Genomic DNA, 19692 nt, shown 5'->3' with positions numbered 1-19692 from the left:
AGACAATGAACACAAGGTGTGTGAAGCAATACAAGTCTTATTCATACAGCAGCTTGCAAATTGTCCATGATGTTTCATAATCTGAAGTTTGGGTGACACAGCAGTGCCAACACCCAGCTGGTGCAAGCTGGAAAAACAACTGGGCTAGAAAACCTTGGAAATACAACTTGATTGCAACGAATGCCTCTCCCAAACAGAGCTAATCACACAGCATTCAGCTGCTCCCGGCAGCTCAAATAAGAGCTCTGGCTGCGTGTTCCTGCCTCCAACATTTGGGCATCCTTGTCCGCTTGGGCCCACACCCCTTCTGCGAGCCCCACGGCCTGACACAGGGCCAGTGAGGCAGGGAGAGAGGAAGGGGGCCCAAGACCGGGGGGAGCGCCACAGGCCCAGTCTCATCCCCAAGTAAACTTTGAAAAGATGGAGTCAATGATGAGATTCCTATTTTTTAATGAATCGTTTTTTCTACGTTCAGGATGTATATATATTTACAACCTACCAAAGGGGTTGTTCTTTACACCCGGATTTTTACTCACATGGTTAAGAACTCAGACCCTGAAGTCACCGTGCCCGAGTGTGTCTATGAAACATGCATAGAACAGCTCCTACACCACAGGCCGTCGTGAAGATTAAACAGGACGTGAGGCTAAAAGGCGCAGAGCAGTCCCGGCACTCAGCAGGCGCTCAGTGAGAATTCACTGTCCCCCAGGTGTCATTAACCAAATCTCCAAAGACTCGTCCACCTCAGTCCTTGTAACAGCTTCAGATTCTGCGGTGGGAACACAGCACACACTTAACCAGTCTCTGATTAAGAAAGTGTTTCTAGTGTCATCTTTCAACAAAAAACTGCAGCAGGGGCTCCTCTGCACAAACATCACTGTACACGTGCAAGAAGGCTGTAGCCCCAATTCCTCCAAGTGGAGCCTCATGTCACAGATTTGTGCATTTCGTGATGGATACAGCCAACTGCCCGATAAGGAGCTGAGGGGAGCCCGTGCCCTCGCAGTCAGCCCAGCACTCTGTGAGGCTGGGACACCCAGCAAGAACAGCACTCAAGCCCAGGGCAGTGACTTAGCAGCGCCCCCACCCTGTCCCAGTTGAGTGCCCTGGGAGCACCTGCCTTGATGCATCCTCCACTGAGGTCCATTTTGCTTTAGCTTCACCTGGCACACGTTCGTTTGTAGGGCAGTTAAGAGCCTGTCAGGTAAGGCCTGGAGAGCACCAGCTCAGCCGGCAGGCTGCCAATCCTTCAGCCCCAGGAAAAGATCCATGACCTAAATCAGCCAGGAACACGAAGGAGAACGAAGGTCTTGCTGGACCAAAGAGGGACATATGCAAGCCCAAGAAGGACTACGCCTGGGACAAGCGGGACTCATGTCCCTTCACGCGAGAACTTGCTTCTTCACGGGATCTGCGCTCGGGAGAAACCGCAGGGAGACCCTCGATCCAGGCCCTGTCCTCAGGCTGCCTTTCTACAAACCGATGCAGCCCCAGGCATGTGACGCAGCTTGGAACCCCACACATGGGGAGAGAAGTGAGACAGACCAAACAAGCATGAGGCTCCTCCTTCCTCAAACCACAAGGTTCCCAGGACAGAAGGCCGCCCGCACAGCGTCCCACCTGAGGAACGGATCACCCCATTCTCGCAGCGAGGGCTACCTCTTAGGGCTGCAATTCATAAGACAATATGTGTGGCCACACGACACAGAGCATCGAAATGGAGCTAAACAACCAACTTTCAAACACAGTCATGGGGAAGGGGAGCCTTGCCGACGGCTGAGACCACCCCCACCCCAGGGTCATCTGCACCCTGCTGGCGGGCGGGTTCCACCCGGCCCAGCACTAAGTGGAAGCTGGTCTCCCTTGAAAGTCCAGTGCGGTGAGGGCCCCTCACCGGCCTCTGCCACAGCCCAAGAGGAGCCCCCGGGAGCACAGCTGGGCCCCTTGTCGTGCCAGCACTCCACACGATAAACAGGAACAATCTGCCAGCCTCACTGCCAAGTCCCCCTTACAGGACAGGGGATGCAGGCAGCGAGGTGTCACGTGCCTGCCCTGTCACTTGACCCCAAGCCCACTCATCAACCACAGCAGGGGTCCCCTGCGCGGTTCCCTTTGTCTGCGCTAGCTCCTCCTCTTGCAAACCACTGCTGAGATTACATACAGCTTTGAAGACATGGCAGATCAGCCACAGGCATCAGAAGGTCCTGTTAGCTGCTGAGCACTTCGGGACAACATCAGACGGTGGGCTCCCAGGGACGTGCAGACCCCTCTCAGGCCAGCACACAACCCACAGCCGGCCCTCCTTCCCCAAGCCCTGGCCAGTCTCCCGGCACTGGCAGCCCTGACCTTTAACCCCAGGATCCCTGATATCCCTGTGCATGACCCTCAAAGGTGGGGGGCCTTGGACGAGCAACACTGGGATCCTTTCCCACCGTCTGGCTCCCCTTTCAAACGTGTCCAGAGGAGAAGAGGATTTTCCTCCTCAGCGTTTCCTCTCCTCGTCCCCACAGGTTACCTAACTGTCCTGCTCACGCGGGTCCATTAGCAACACAACAACCGCAGACATGATCACAAGATGCAAGGAAGCCAAGTGGCCTCACCCAACAGAAGGAGTGAAATGCACCTTTCCCTGCGTCTCCCCAGACGTTCATGGGGTTTGTTCCCACCTTTTCCAGGCCAGAAGGTTCCTGCACTCACACCAGGCTGCCTGTCCCTGTGACCAACAGGCCGGCTGGAGCTGCCAGGCCTGCAATTGCATTTCTACCCTCCAAACAGGACAGACGGGACACTTCCCGGCAGCGTTTATTTTAGGAAGCCTTTCATTATGGTGATGCACAATGTCAAGGCTGAGGCTTGGCGGCCTCTCTCCAGACCTCCAGGCGCGCTCATTAGCTGACAAGTGCACACGTTCCTGCCCTGTGCTGTGCACTGGCCCACCCTCCAAAGCAGGCAACCCAACATGCATGTTAATCAACTGATCTGAGGTGTTGAAGGAAGGACAGCCTCCAGGATGGAGACGAGAGTTAGGCGCTTCATGCCGAAAGTGCTCAAAGGAGGAGGAGCAAGGAGATGGGGGTGCTCTCGGGGGAGGGGCGGCTCTGGAAAGGGTCCCAGCCCAGGACTGGGCACCAGGCCCCAGCCAAGATGTGCGCAAAGGATGTGCAGGTCACAGAAATGACTGGCGTCCTGCTAGCTACATCCACCACTGCCACTAAGGCAGGCAGAGAGGGCAGTGTGCCCGCCTAAGCTCGTTGCCCAGAAAGAAGGCACGGGCCCGTTCACTCTAACAGGAGAACAGCCACCCTGTCTGGTGCGGGGGCAACGGGCAAGGCCCATGAGATGCCAATGCCTCTGCCATTCCCTGCGGAGAAGCGGTCCTACCACCACCAAGACCCGGAGACCCCGTGGCTGCAGCTGCGTGAAGTCCCCTTGGGCGCTGGCGGTGCTTCCTGCTCAGCACAGCCCTGCTGCTGCCCCACTCCCTTCCAGCAGCAAGCACACACTTCAGTCTGAACCCTAAGCCCTCCAATGCTGGCTGTACTTTATCCCAGTCATAAAATGCAGAGTGCCAGGCCCACAAGCAGGGAAGGCCAGGACAAGACTGATGGGAAGAGCCTGCTTCAAAAGATCAGGAAGCACCTGCTCAGAGTGATGCTTCCTTCGTGACCTTGGCTTACAAAGGATGTGTGCTACGCCCACCTCCCAGGGCCTTGGATCGTCATAAAGCAGGAGACCCCGGTGTCCCCTGACCCCACCTCCCCTCTGGCTTCCCCACCTGCAGGGCTCAGGACCCATGTTGCTCCACGGGTGTTACTGCGAAGGTGCTGCCCCAAAGCCTAGAACTCCACATACGAAACAAGGGAGGGGGCTTCTGAGGCAACAAACATGGCGGGGGCTCTGAGCCAAACCAAAGCCTCCAAGACAGGACACTTGCGACTCCATGCCACAAAGCTACTGCAGACTCAGATGCTGTCCATGTGTAGCTTGGGCGATGGGCCAGAAGGTCACATATTGGTCAGTGCAGTGAGGACAAGACAGCAGCATACTCAGGCCCTGGCCCACACCACCAAGTGTGCGAAGCAAGAAAAGCCCTTCCTTCTCACTCTCATTTCCTTTCCACAAACACTTTATTTTCAGTTTTTCCTAGCTGCTAATTTAGGATACAGCCCAGAGAATCAGCCAAAGGTGAATCCCAAACACAAGCCATGCAAAGCTCAGGGCAGAGACACTGCGAAATATCCTTACAGGCCCCTGAACTCATCACCAATCAGCAGAGGCACCTAAGGATGATGTCACTTTTAGCCACTCAGTACAGAGACTCAGAACAAAAACTGCTGGGCCCAGGTCAATGGTCTTTTGTGGCTAAGGAAGTAACTCGTCGCACAGAAGCAGCTCAGATGTTCTTATCTTGTTAGGGACGGTTCCTCAATTAGGCATTTACAGAAGAGCTTTCTGGAGATCCCTCGTGGCTCAGCAGGTTAAGGATCCAGCACTGTCACTGCTGTGGGATGAGTTCGATCCCTGACCCAGGAATTTCGGCATGCTTTGGGTGTGGCCAAAAAAAAAGTTTTCTTCTCTCTCCCCAGCAGCTGCCCCATGCGTAGCCCCAAAGGACCCAGAAGACAAATCACAGAGGCCATGAAAGAGCAGGAGTTGGAGCAGGCCAGGTCACAGGATGCCTGCCTTTCCAAATACCTGCTGCCCACCCCCCACCCCCGCCCCCGCCCCTGAGGCTATGAGGCTCTAAGAAAGCACTTGGCGAGGTGTGTTTTCACACTAGACCTGATGCTCCACCTCCTGAGCCTTCAGTTCTAATTGAGCCCCTATTTCACTTCTTTTATTCTGCCTGTTGCAGGGATTGGGATTTTTTTGGTTTGTTTTGGCATGTTGCCATTTCTTAATAAGGCCCATGTTGGTCAGAACAGCTGATGAAAAGTATCTATTTCTTCAGGGTCCCAAAAGGTAAAAATCAACTTCACAAGTGCTACTTCCATTTCCTGGCAAGAATTAGGAAACACAACAAGATAAATACCCACAGAATAAAAAATGTAATACTTATGCATGAAGGTCTTCTCATGTGGAAAACCCTTTCAGATAAGGGCTTCCCAAACCAACACGTATGTGACATGGAAAATTCCCTAGTTATTAAGTGAATCACTGTAATAAAATTCCGTTATATGACAAGCTCTAGGAATGCACAGGGGAGAGAAAGGCCCTGGTGAGCTTCTGGAGGCAAGGAAGGTTCTGGAGGGCATGGAAATTTTTGGAAGGCTAGAGAGGTTCTGGGGGCTAGGGAAGTTCTGAAACCGTGGGTAATTACTCAAATCCGTTCTTCCTGCCTTCACTAATCAAAGTCGTTTTAAGACTTGCATGTTCTCCAAGCAGCATGTGTAGCTTAAACAATACAATGTTTTTCCCCATTGTTTTCCAGGAACGTGGAGTCAGCTGTGTCTAACTTGGGCTGAGCTGGTTGAGGCAGGATGGGACTACTGACGCTTCAACCGGGCCTGCAAGAGCATCGCTCAATGACCTCTTGGACATTCAGAAGCCTGTAGCCTAGTTACACCTGCACAGAACAATTCCCGCACCTTTTCCAACCCCCATTTCCCACCCTCCCCACTCCACAGCCTCACTAGGTCCCCAGCAAACGGGCCTGTGTGTTCTGGTGAAGGAAAGGTAGCCTGCGCTCCACTAGTCCCCTGAGCGTGCTGCTGCTCGCACGTGCCGCCTGACATGGTTTGTGGATGTGATTTATGACCCATTTCAACTAAACACAATATGAATCAGATTTGAAGGGATTATTGCGAAGAAATTATGGATTGTTAATGATGACACTGACACAGAAAGTGGGATGAGCTGCTCCTTCTCCCGGTAGGAGCTCTTCAGACACAATGAGGCCAAAGGAATGGCAATTGAATCAGACCCAATAAGAAAGCAGACAAAAATATTAAAAATCATCCTTTGGACTTTTTCAAATATGGATTTACATATATTATGATTACTGGCAGGCACTGCTCTAGCGCGCGCTGTGCCTTGAGATGGTAGATGGTGATACCCTGAAGCCTCGGGGACTGAAAAGATATTTAAGAACCAAGCATCTGAGACAGTCTTAATGATTTTATTAAGCACAAAAAGGTTGTGTACCTTCAACACTAATAATTAATCATTAGTAACGTCTAACCTCTCTTTTCAATTTATTTTTCATCTGTCTTATAGTAAGTGTTAGTTCAGGCGAGCATGTATGCAATTTACACACACACACGTGTAAGCACATAGGCGGCGTGAGCCATGTCCGTGAGGTGCAGGGACTTGACCTCCAGGAGAACAGCGACAGGGTCAGATTTTCAGGGTGGCCCCTCACCAGAACTGGACGGCGGTTTGGAGGAGGCAGGACTTCTTTCTGCTACAGTTTGTTTTGCTGCCACAGCAGCCCACCTCTCACTCGCCTGCCATCGGAGGCGAGCACACAGCTTCCCATCAGAGCCAAGGCTTCTCCGTGGGCCTGGCTGCCATTCCGGCCGGTTCACCTGTGCACTGCAGGACATGCAGCAACCCTGCCTCCTCTCTAGAGGTCCGGGCAGCGCACCTCCCACCCTGGCCGGGACAACCAACAATGTCCCTAAGACAATTGAGAACCACTGGGTTACGTAAAGGAACAGAAGGCCCCCTTCTCCTGGCTGAAGGCTAAAACGTCATCCGTCTTTTTTCAAAGGGCACATTCTTCCTCCTTTATTCACTTATTTTTCACAGCAAAGCAGCACCTTTTGGTATTAAGGAGGAACCGTGACAACATTTGGAACACACATACCTGCATCTGGGTAGAATCTTTCAAAATCAGACTTTGACTTTGGAGTTAGTAGCCATTTAATCTTCTATAATCTTTCTAAAACGCTTTATGTAAGATCACCTGTAACGATCTGAAACATTTTTTTCCTAGTGTTTGCCTTGAAATGTATCTGGGATATCTGATGTTCTTTCGGAGTTCCTAAGGAAAACATTTAATCCTTAAACAAATGCTATTCTTCAACAGTAGCCATTTAGACCAAACATAACACTTTTTTTTTTTTTTTTTTTTTGTCTTTTTGCTATTTCTTGGGCCGCTCCCGCGGCATATGGAGGTTCCCAGGCTAGGGGTTGAATCGGAGCTGTAGCCACTGGCCTACGCCAGAGCCACAGCAACGCAGGATCCGAGCCGTGTCTGCAACCTACCCCAGCTCACGGCAACGCCGGATCGTTAACCCACTGAGCAAGGGCAGGGACCGAACCCGCAACCTCATGGTTCCTAGTTGGATTCGTTAACCACTGCGCCACGACGGGAACTCCACATAACACATTTTAATATCACCAAGAGATTTCTTAATTAACGTACTGCTATGTCACTAATGTAGTTTACTAGCACCCTAAAATAGGTCTGACATCTATATTTTACTCTCTCTATTCTCTTTGGAGAATAAAACAGGCACTTCTACGTAAATATCCATATTTTCAGCCTCATTGCACATTTTATCTTCTCAGAATAGCACTAAATCAAGATACTCTTTCAGGACGACTTCTTCCCAAAGAGACAAAACAGGTATAAGCAAGCAGAATCTGGTTTCACTGTGAAGTATTGATGCTCTTCGTCCCTTACACACTAACCGTATTTTTCGCAGCAAAGTTTTCATTCCCAGACTTTCTTCTGCTGTCGCATGGGTCCACTCTCCTAGACCTTGGTTGCCATATGAATTCCATGCAATGGTTTCCAGCACACAGACAATGTCCCTTACACAGTCCTGGTTGTTAGATCTCTACATGTGCGCCCACAACCTCTATGATGAGGGGACATTAAAATCTAAGTTCATTATGACACGTTAGGAATAAACAACTAGGCAGCAAAGGAAACCCTAAGCAAAACAGAAAGAGAACCCACAGAGTGGGAGAAAATCTTTGCAAATGAATTGACTGACAAGGGATTCACCTACAATATTTATAAACACCCCCTACTGCTCAATACCAAAAAAACAAACAACCCCATCAAAAAATGGGCAGAAGATCTAAACAGACAATTCTCCAAAGAAGACACACCAATGGCCAAAAAAACACATGAAAAAATGTTCAGCATCACTCTTTATTAGAGAAATGCACATCAAAATTACTATGAGGTACCACCTTACACCAGCCAGAATGGCCTTCAAAAAGCCTACAAACAATAAGTGCTGGAGAGGGTGTGGAGAAAAAGGAACCCTAGTACACTGTTGGTGGGATTGTAAATTGGTGCAACTGCTATGGAACACAGTATGGAGATTCCTCAGAAAACTAAAACTAGAACTACCATTTGATCCAGTAATCTCACTCCTGGGCATCTATCCAGAGAAAACCATGACTCCAAAAGACCCATGCACTCCAATGTTCATTGCAGCACTATTTTCAATAGCCGAGACACAGAAACAACCGAAATGTCCATCGACAGAGGAGTGGATCAAGAAGATGTGGTACATAACGTGTTGTGGAATATTACTCAGCCATTAAAAGGAACGAAATACTGGCTTTTTTTTTTTTTTTTTTTTTTGGTTTTTTTTGTCTTTTTGCCTTTTCTAGGGCCGCTCCTGCGGCATATGGAGGTTCCCAGGCTAGGGGTCTAATCGGAGCCATAGCCACTGACCTACACCAGAGCCACAGCAACGTGGGATCCAAGCTGCGTCTGCAACCTACACCACAGCTCACGGCAACGCCAGATCCTTAACCCACTGAGTGAGGCCAGGGATTGAACCTGCAATCTCATGGTTCCTAGTCGGATTCGTAAAACCACTGAGCCACAATGGGAACTACAATACTGGCATTTTTAGCAACATGGAGGGACCTAGAAATTATCATGCTAAGTGAAGTCAGTCAGACAATGAGACAACAACATCAAATGCTATCACTGACATGTGGAATCTGAAAAAAGGACACAATGAACTTCTTGGCAGAACAGATTCTGACTCACAGAATTTGAAAAACTTATGGTTTCCAAAGGAGAGAGGCTGGGGGGGTGGGGGGATACGCTGGGGGTGTGGCATGGAAATCCTATAAAGTTAGATTGTGACGATCATTGTACAAACTATAAACATAATAAATTAATTGAGTAATTAAAATTTTAAAAATTAAAATATTAAAATTAAAATATTAAAAATAAAAAAATAAACAAAAAACAAAACAAAAAAAGGAATAAACAACTAGGAGTTCCTGTCGTGGCTCAGCAGTTAGCAAACCCGACTAGCATCCATGAGGACGCAGGTTCAATCCCTGGCCTCGCTCAGTGGGTTAAGGATCCAGCGTTGCCATGGCTATGGTATAGGCCAGTGGCTACAGCTCTGACTGGACCCCTAGCCTGGGAACCTCCATCTGCATCAGGTGCATCCCTAAAAAGACAAAAAGATCAAAAAAAATTAAAAAATAAACTGCTTAACAAAAAAAAGGATAAACAACTAAAGAAACTATCATAGGTATCAGCCAATAGCGATCCCGTTTCTTAGGAGACTACACTAAGAATCTAATACTTATTTTGAAATATAATTTTTCCATTTAAAAAAGGTTTCTTTACTCAACTCATCAAGGAGCTTCCTTCTGCTTAAACTCCGAGCAATGAAAACTCATGTAAAAGAACATTCTCTGGGAGTTCCCATCGTGGCTCAGTGGGTTAAGAACCCAACTATTATCCATGAGGATGCGGGTTCGATCCCTGGCCTCACTCAGGGGGTTAAGATCCAGCATTGTCACAAGCTGTGGCATAGGTTGCAGACACGGCTTGGATCTGGCACTGCTGTGGCTGTGCTGCAGGCCAGCGGCTATGGCTCCAGTCCATCCCAACTCCGGGAACTTCCATAGGCCATGGGTGTGGCCCTAGGAAAGGAGGGAAAGTAAAAAAGAAACAACACTCTGGGGTTTCAGCATCCACAGTCGATGTTCAAGACAAAAGCAAACAGGAGACCCAAGACCTGGTGTGGCCACATTCAGGGAGGCAGTTGCCAGCACAGCCGGGCACTGAGCCACTCCGCACGGCGACCCTGTCTGGCTCTTGCCCACACCTGGTTCTGCAAGAAATGAAAGCCTCTGCTTAGGACGCCACAGTTTCTCTACTGCAGCTACATTCTGCCAAAAGCCTTTTCCTTTAAGGCTTATTCCAGGCCACCTGTGTGGAACTGATGCTGGGCAAGCCCCAGGGTGCGCACCCCACAGGAGGCTTCACACAAGGGTCCAGGCCCCCCGCCTGCCCCCCACAAGACATCCCACTGGCACTTCTGCCTCCCCCTCCGCACACCCACAGACTCCACTGGGGTTTCCTCTGGGGTGGGACATGCTGTGGACACACACTGCACAAGCCCACCCACACAACAGGAGGAAAGCCTGTTCCCTGACAGAAACAGGCAGGCAAGGTGGCCGGCAACCAGCTCAGCTCCCCACCTCCCACCACCCCACAACCAGGCAGGGTCTCGAGAACCTGAGGAGCCTTAGGAACCAGGAGAGCAGGGGGGCACCTGTCCTTGGCACTCTTTCTCTAAGCACAAGGCTGCAGGGAAGAAAGGTGACTCTTGGGGAGCAAACCACAGGAACGTGGCATGGACCAGAGCCCAGCAGATCTCCCAGGCCAAGCAGAGGAGCGCGCATGGGCTTCTGACAGGTCTGCCTTCCCACGGCCTGCCAAATGCTGCCCAGCACAGCGCCCCTCCAAGCACAGCGCGGGGGGCAGGCAACTGGCCAGAGTCACCTGCTCCCTTTGGGAAAGCAGGGAGGGTGGCCCACAGAGCCGCGCAGACAAGCAGGGAGGGACAGACTGCCGTGACTACTGGAGGCCAGGCCCTGTCCTGCAGAGGGAACTTGGTAGTGCCAGACCCACACCCCCCACGCCCCAATCAGAAGGTCTGAGGCCAGGACTCACAAGAGAAACACTTTGGGAGTCAGAGCTGGGGACAGTAAGACCTTCTGCTCTGCCACCACCATCACTGCCACCTTCTCCAACAAACCATGTGGCACAGAACGGGTGTTTTCATACCCTGAGTCCCCAGGCGAGCGGTACAGAGAGTGGCGGACTTGGGAGCCCTGCATGAGGCAGAGCCGTCACTCCAGGAGAAAGAGGCTACAGGGCCGCCATGGACTCCGCATGCTGTGCCCTCACGGTGTGGCAGCTGCAGAAGGCAGACATGCTCAGCACCCCTGGGTCCTAAGCGCTATGCGAGCCCAAAGCTTTGACAAGAGTATGGGCGTCCTCCAGCCTCGTAGTCAAACAGTTTTTATGCTTTGGTGACAAGGCAAAAATCTAGACACTTAAAAACAGTGCAAACTTAGAGCTCCCATTGTGGCTCATCAGGTTAAGAACCCGACCAGTATCCATGAGGATGCAGGTTCGATTGATCCGTGGCCTCGCTCAGTGGGTTAGGGGTCGGGCATGATGTGGCTCAGATCTGGCGTTGCTGTGACTGCGGTGCAGGCCTCAGCTACAGCTCCGATTTGATCCCTAGCCTGGGAACTCCCATACACTACAGGTGCAGCCTTAAAAAGAACAAAAAAAAGTGCAAAATAGACATGTCAAATGTACCCCCAGAAGTGCTCTGATTTTTGCATTAATCAAATACCAAATCTTTAAATATTAGAAAGTGTTTACGGTGTTTGAAGAAGAGTCTGTACGACCTCTTTTTATTACACTTTGCACTCAAACGTGTAGGAAGTTTTCATGAATGGCTTCTCTTTTTCAAGGGCCTTAAGCTCTTTGAAAGGATGACATTAACTGAAGTGCAGGCAGCGGAATCACATGACTTGTCCTCCCTGTTACGGCATCATCGGGCATAATCAGGCTTGCACCCAAGGTGGGCAGAACTATTTTTCAGGTATGCTTGTTAAAAAATATAAATGATATTATTACCTTAAATGGTAATGCTTTTGTAAAAACCTCAGTTGTCAATTCCGCTGAGACTGGGACTCGGCAAAGTCACACTGTTTTCAATAATAACAATTCTCAGGAGTTCCCGTCGTGGCTCAGTGGTTAACCAATCCAACTAGGAACCATGAGGTTGCGGGTTCGATCTCTGGCCTCGCTCAGTGGGTTAAGGATCCGGTGTTGCCATGAGCTGTGGTGTAGGTCACAGACGTGGCTCGGATCCTGCATTTCTGTGGCTGTGGCGTAGGCCGGCGGCTACAGCTCCAATTCAACCCTAGCCTGGGAAGCTTCATATGCCGTCGGTGTGGCCCTAGAAAAGGCAAAAAGACAAAAAAATTAAAAAATAAAAAAATAACAATTCTCCACCATCTGGCCACCAACCTGGAGAAACCTGGAGCTTTTACAAACGATAACTAGGACTGCCATTACCAAGGACACTCCCATCCTCTCCCAGAGTCCTCTCAAAAGCACAAAGAATCTGGCGTTTTGGAGTTCCCGTCGTGGCGCAGTGGTTAACGAATCCGACTAGGAACCATGAGGTTGCGGGTTCGGTCCCTGCGCTTGCTCAGTGGGTTAACAATCCGGAGTTGCCATGAGCTGTGGTGTAGGTTGCAGACGCGGCTCGGATCCCACGTTGCTGTGGCTCTGGCGTAGGCCAGTGGCTACAGCTCCGATTCAACCCCTAGCCTGGGAACCTTCATATGCCGCGGGAGCGGCCCAAGAAATAGCAACAACAACAACAACAAAAGACAAAAAGACAAAAAAAAAAAAAAAAAAAAGAATCTGGCGTTTTGCTCGTGGTATGAATGCAGAGCCGGGTGAAGCCCTTTCCCGTCTCTCGACCCTTACTGTGAGTGCAAACTGCAGAGACTACCAGGTGGGAAGCGGCGGCAGCCCCCTGAAGTGGCATCTTTTCTCACGTGATCTGTGCTCTGGACCCAGATCCGCTCAGTGCCTCTGCCACATGTTTGGAAACCACCTATAGTTTCTGGCTCTGGTAGAATCCTCTTTGTTCCATGTCGACAACGTCATGGAATCAAGGACCAGAGCATCCAGTGAGGCAGGTACAAGGCTGAGGGAAGGCTTGGTTACAAGGCTGGACCCTGGGCCCTCGGAACCTCAGAACTACCATCCCCTCTCTGTTCTGCTTAAATCAGACAGAACTCCCACGGTCTGAACCTCCGCCTATTTTTAGGCAAAAGCAAAAAAAGAGATTCAAGAAGACCCAAAGTGGCTTTTGGTAAAAGCAGATGTGCCTTCTCAGGACAGACGATGGCTTGAGGGGGGGAGAGGCTGGTGGATGGCGACTCACACTGCTTCTCCCACTCGCCACGGAGAAGCCGAGCTTTCTTTCGCTGGGGCCTCCTCTGGTGCCATCGGAACGCCGGCTATTTCAGAGAATGTACACATCGCTGAATTGGCTTCAAGCCATACCTCAGGTTAATTACTGCTCTGAGCTGGATCAAAGCCACAGCCCCAGATGGAAAAAGCATCAGCCTCCTAGGACCAACCTCAGCGGCTGCTCCGTCCCTTTACAAGTTGACGACATTTCGCTGCTGGAATCAGAACTGACTTGCACCATCAACATCAACTCTTTTTCCCTCTGGAAACCAGGTCAATATTTCTTCTGAAAAGTTCCTCCACCAAACAATTTCCAAACACATCCTTCGTACCGCACGGAGGACACTGCGAAGTGGGCTTTCAGAAGCACGCAGTGACGCAGACGTCCCACACCTTATAAGGGCCGTTCCGCCCTTTCATCTACCAGCGCACCTCAGAAAAGAGGAACGAGTGACCACCCTGACCCACCACTTGTCTGTCTGCCACCCTCAGTGTCAAGCTTAGATGGAGCATGCTCTTCAATCCTTCTCAGGAAAGGGAACCTTCTTTCATCCCTTACCCTGAAGTAGACTTTTTGTTGTAACAAATCTCAAATGAAAGCTAGCTTCTTTGGTGTTTGTATTACCACATTAAAAAAAAACCTGATAGGTTGTGCTAGAACATGATGGAAGATAACATAAGAAAAAGAATGTGTGTGTATATATATATATATATATATATATATATATATATACACACACACATATACATATACACACATATATACATATATACGACTGTGTCACGTTTCTCTACAACAGAAATTCACAGAATACTGGAAATCAACTATAACAAAAAAATTTAAAAACCGATGGAAGCACAGAGGCATTCTGAACAGAGTTTATGGAGACATCGATCTGTGAATTCCAGTGGCTCCTACATTCCTGACATCATGGGAAGGCTAAAGGTGTCCCCCAAACAAGTTGTCCATCTCTGAACATCGAAATTCCCTCAGAAAGGCCAAATAATCGGATCTGTACCCAGAACAAACCCCAACTTGGGAAGTCAATGCCCCCCACCCTTGCCAGACACTGTTCTTGTGGAATGAGAGGGACAAGTACTAACAGCACACAAAATCCTTCTGCTGGGACCTGCATCCTGCTGAGCTATCCCTGCCCCATCCTGGGAGCATCTGCTGGAAAAGGCCAGACACCCAGGACCCACCCCCAGCACTGGGTGCCCTACGGTCAGCTTCTTAGTCACTCCAAGTCTCAGTCTTTCCACCTGTGAAAGAAGACAGAAATGCCTACCTACCAAAGCCACAGTGGGGTGTGCAGGTAACCACAAGTGGGTTGCCAGAGTTCAGGGAGGGGGGCTGTCACTACGCTACAAAGGGAGGAGGGCATGGGGCAGTGTCCCAAGTGACATCACAGAACCCTCAGTAGCTTCCTTCTTTCTCCACATTGCACCCGGAGGCCACCTCAAAGGCAGATGGGCCCTGATGCTTCCTACGTCAGCACTTCCAGTCCAAAGTTCAGCTTCTTAGTCAAAGGTGGGAGTCACCCACTTATCAGTTCAGAAGCCGAACAACAAACAAAAAATGTTACTTAGTATGTGCACAAAAGTGTTTCCAGGAGAACCACACCTCTTTGCACTTCCTGCCCTTGATATTTAAATAGTGGTTGAGGCCAAGTTATTAGAGAAAGCTCCAGTTAAAAGAAAAAAATTTTCTTCTTCCTTCAACAAACTCTGTTTCCAGCCAGCAAAAAAGTGCATTGACTGTTTTCTGCTTCTCTGGTTCTCTGGCTTCCTATCAACAAAGATTTGAAAAATAAGCCCAGCTGGGTCCACATTTATGAAGGTCAATTTAGACTAATGTGAAAACAGCTGCCAGGTGCTTTTATGTGGCACAGAGAGTTATCTGCCATGAATTCAACTGTTTGCTTTCTCGGGAAATGGAACATCTTGTCAGAAGAGATAGGTTCTTCGTTAGCTGTGCCGCACCAGGCTCACATCTACCAGGATATATCGGAAGGAAAACCCTTCTGGCCCATTTCTTAAGCTTTTTTTCACCTCTCCACCTATAAAGAATCCTTAAACTAGCAATATCTGTACATCCTCAAGCATATCTTAAATATCTGCTACCCAAAGCCAGAGGGTTCTTTTCAGTTTGGCTAACTTTAGTTACAAACACCTCTTCATTAAAAAACGTTGAAATTCCACGGTGATGCTCCAAGAGGTCCTGGAAACCCTTCCTGAGGAACAACAGCTCAGCTGACCCCATCTCTCCTTTGTACTTCATTCTACTTCCTTACCCCACACTCATTTTCACAAATCTTAAAAAAAGCAAATGAATAATGCATTCACAAATTACATAATACTGCATGTGAAAAAAAAAACAGATCAAAACAAATTCAGAATGCAGAAATTAGTATCATGTAAAAGAATCCATGATTGCCACAACGTTCATCAAAACATACACCCTGGGGTGATGAGCCCTGGGTGACATTCCACCCAAGCCCCGGGAGCCAGGGGTCCAACATGTCATGGCGAAATCATCAGTGGGGACCAGCACCACCACCGAGGAACGTGGCAAGCACACTACTACAGATTTAACACGCTCCCTGCCCCTTCCCAGTGGGTACCACTGATGACGGCCTTGGGAAGCAGGGGCAAAAACAATTCAGCTTTTGAAAGAAGAAAGGCAAGATGCTGAGATGCACAGCTAAGCTTAGCACAGAGAGAAAGCCATCTAAAAACCCCTTTTCTTCCCCACACGTTCCCCTTGAGTCTGACACATGTAACTGCTGTCTCTGGACGCAGGAGACAGCCACACCAGAGTCCCACCCCATGCCTCTGCATTTGTGGGTGAGCCCACTGTCTGGCACCTCCCTTTCCCGGAAGCCTGGGGTTTTCCATGTGCCCCAATCCTTCTGCAGAGGGGCTTCCATCAGCACCTGAGGCTGTAGGAGCCAGAGCTGGGAGGAGGAGGAAACAACAGGCAGAGAAAGGCTCACAGCCAGAGGGAAGGCAGCAGGGCTCTCACTCTGGGGGAGGGGCAGGCTGCTCATTACCATACAACCAACAAAATCAACAGCTCCGACCCCAAGAAGCAAGAAAGGGGATTTGTGCCTTCGTGGCAAGAATGATGCTTTGATTTAAAAATAAACATCATGCCGTCTAGGTGACAAAGCATGCTAGCTCCTGGCAGCTCTCTCCTCAGCTCAGTGTGGGCTCACTGGTGAATGGAAATTATGTGTGGGCAAATCGAAAGGCAAAAACAAAGGAGGAAAATAAACAGGCGCCCATCTTCAAAGGCAGGTGCACTGGCTAGGTCTGACTTAGGTTGACTTGGTCCTTCGGCAAATGAAATGTATGTTTCTTTAGCAAAAGAAAAGGACCTTTTTTTATACAACGGCTTTTAAACGCGGGGGTTGCCAGAACAGGTTCGCAAACTGGCCTCTCTAACTGAAGAATGGCTTAAAGACAAAAGGCGCATGTTCATCTCAGACCTGAACAAAAGGATGTTCTAAAATCACAGAGAAAGGCAGAGGGAAGGAGAAGGAAAACCCAAAGATGGACGTGTAGGAGAAGCAGAGAGGCACTAAGCTGCCCTGGACAGGGCTGCCCAGCACAATGGTGTTCTGGCTACAAGCAAAGGTGAGGCACATCCCTGCGAAGGGGTGACTTATTCCTGCCCCATTCAGCTCTGATGACAGTATCACAAATAATGGGACGCTATGTGCCACAAGGGAGCCCTCTGCACCAGAAAGCCGTGGGCAGAATGGGTGGTGCAAGGCCAGGAAGCTAAGGGGGTCCAGGGGGAAAGGGTAACCGTCAAGAAAGGGAGAGGTGGGACATCCACCCTCAGTGGGATGCCGCCAACAGCGCTCAGGGCACATGGCTCAGAGAAATGACAATATCAACCCAGACGGGGCCGCTTTGTTGAGCCAGGGTAACAACAGGAGCTCTTTCATGGACAGAATGTGAGGGGGCCTCCAGCTCAAGGCGAGGCATCCTGGGCAGAAAGAACTGTCCTTAGATCTTGGTGAAATCGGACCCCTCGTTCTAACCGAAAACTTTATGATACAACTGAGGAGCAAAAACTTGTCTTTCCTTGAGCCTTGTGTTCTATAGGTCTTAAGCCGAGGTTGAGTGTTGGGAGCCAAATAAATAAATAGGTACGAGTGACGTGGTTGGGGCCAGATCTGAGGTGTCTGGGTGCATCTTTCCTTGTGCATCGTTACTCGGAGCGCCGTAGTTGGTGAGACCATCATCAAACAAGACCCAGGTGGCTGAGAAAGAAAAATGGCAGCATATGCCTTTCCTGGATGACCACCTTCTGGAGACGGCCTGTGTGAATTCTGAGGCTAGGGCAGCAGCCCTCACTCTGAGTGGGGATGGTGCAAGGGCACAGAAGGCAGGGTGCACGGGACACTGGGAGCGTACACGAGTAGACAAGGCTACATGCCACCCCAGGATGGGTCCCCAAATGGGAAGGCCACACGTACATCTTGCTGTCTGCATACGCTGCCAGGGTGGTGTGTGGTCCTTAAGAGATCAGCATGTTAAACCTATCCCCTGGAGCCCTTGAGACGGGTTTAACAGTGGGTCCCTGATATGGTTCCACATCAAGACTGCACCCAGCAGGCTGGCTGGGGGCACACGGTGAACAGAGCGAATAGGGCACCCACTCCCAGTGATACGACTCAGCCGTGCCTGTAGCCAGAACGCCACTGCCACGTCAGGCAGCACTGACCAGGGCAGCTTAGCTGTTCTCTTCTTTTCACACACGCCCACTGTAGGGTTTTCCTTGACTCCCTCCCTCAGCCACCTCCCCCCTCCTCCTTTCTCTACGGTTTCTGAAAAAGGCTATGAACCCGACAATTACGACGGAAAGAGAGTTGTCCAAGACCAGCCTCCCCTCCTTCCATAGAAGCTGCCTTCCCCAGAACTGGCTGATGTCAGCTGACCCTGGTTCTCCCTGACCGGGGTGTGGAGAGGGTGGCGTCTGGCGAGCTGAGCAAACAGCTCTCACAGGAGGTGATATGCCAGTTCCAGCCAGATGAGCGAAGGAACAGAACCCAGCAAAGGCAGACCAGCATGCAGCTCAGCCTTTGTTGCTGGTTCAGGGCAAGGTCCCGGAGGTCAAGGCAGAGGGAGCAAGGCCCCCAAGCCCCCCCAAGCAGGGCGGCTCACCTGTGCATAGAGTGTCGTTCCCCACCCCAGGGGGGGGTTTAAAGTGACTCTGACAACAGCACCACAGGGTGTGGGGGCCAGGACACACCACTCCACCCCAGGACTCCACCCCAGCTGGCAAGGCCCTCCTCCTGGACGGCCAGCCCTCCCTCCAACTCTGCCACACTCCCTACCAGGCCAGGAAAGCAAGGGAGAAACTCGGGGCAAAGGGGCCGCATTAGCCAAGGGTCTGGGGGGACCTCCTGCCCACCTCTCCCTGCAGTTTCTGTCTGGGACAGAGAAGCGGCGGGAGACCAGAAGCGCCAGCCCAGGATGCGAGGAGGAGGCCCCCCACCACCCTGGACCTGTGACACCCTGGTGTGCACTCCGCCCTGTGACACCTGCTATTCTAATCTAACATGTTCCGTAATTCCGGCCCGAAGCCACGGACACGGGCGGTCCGGGAAAGCTCCGAAACAAAAGCGGGTTAGCGCCCGGGGCGGGGAGCGGGGCCCGGAGCCTTCCCGCGGTCGAAGGGCCCGGGGCCACGCCTGAAGGAAGGGCTGCCCCCGTCCCCCCCGTCGGAGCGCGTCCCCTCCCCGAGTCCCCACTCCTGTCACGGAAGGAAAATGTCCGTCTGATTGTGAGGCGCTGGCCCGGGAGGTCCGCGCGCGGCGACCACGCGGGGAGGAGGCCGGGCCGAGCACGAAGGCCCCGCGCCCGCGCCCCTCCCAGTCGCCGCGCACGCGGGGCCTCCCCCGCCCCCCGGCGCGGCCCGCGGCGCACGCGGCACGAACACGCGGGGCGCGCCCACGCCCCACGCCGAGCGCCCGGGGAGCAAACAGGCCGCGCGCTGGGCGCCCGGGCGGACCCGGACCCCCGCTCTCCCCCGCCCCTCGCCCTCGGAGCCGCCCCAATCCCACCGCCCCAGCCCCTCAGGCGCCCCCTCCCCCACCGCGCCCTCACTCCCCGGGCGCCCCCACACCCCCTGGTCTTCCCGAGAAACCCCGCCCGCCCCCACCTCACTCAGGCGCCCCTCCCCCGCTCCCCTCAGTCACACAGCCCCTCCCCCACCCGGACCCCGACCCCCCCCCACTCACCCAGCAGCCCCGGGAGCGGCCGGGCGCGGGGCGCAGGGGCGGCGAGAGGGGCGCAAGGCAGCAGCGGCAGCAGCAGCAGAAGGAGCGCGAGCGGCGGCCCCATGTCGGCGGCGCTCAGTCCATGGCGGCCGCTCCACCCCGCGCTCCCGGCGCTGCCGCGGCTTCAGCACCGGACAGCGCCGCCGGCCCCGCCCCCGACAC

General features: G+C 51.7%; 1 protein-coding gene across 1 annotated transcript in view; it reads right to left on the bottom strand.

Annotated features, from left to right (window-relative positions):
- The window catches only part of PTPRN2 (protein tyrosine phosphatase, receptor type N2), a 668485-nt gene extending 648793 nt beyond the window's left edge, over positions 1 to 19692 (bottom strand). The window contains exon 1 of the mRNA XM_021079161.1: positions 19492 to 19692. Within this exon, the coding sequence (XP_020934820.1) occupies positions 19492 to 19594 (103 nt within the window). The 5' untranslated portion in view covers positions 19595 to 19692. The remainder of the gene's footprint in view (positions 1 to 19491) is intronic.

The sequence above is a fragment of the Sus scrofa genome, chromosome 18 (assembly GCF_000003025.6).
Source record: "Sus scrofa isolate TJ Tabasco breed Duroc chromosome 18, Sscrofa11.1, whole genome shotgun sequence".
Taxonomy (NCBI): Eukaryota; Metazoa; Chordata; class Mammalia; order Artiodactyla; family Suidae; genus Sus; species Sus scrofa.
Note: the sequence above shows the minus strand (reverse complement) of the source record. Positions and strands in the feature narration are given on the sequence as shown.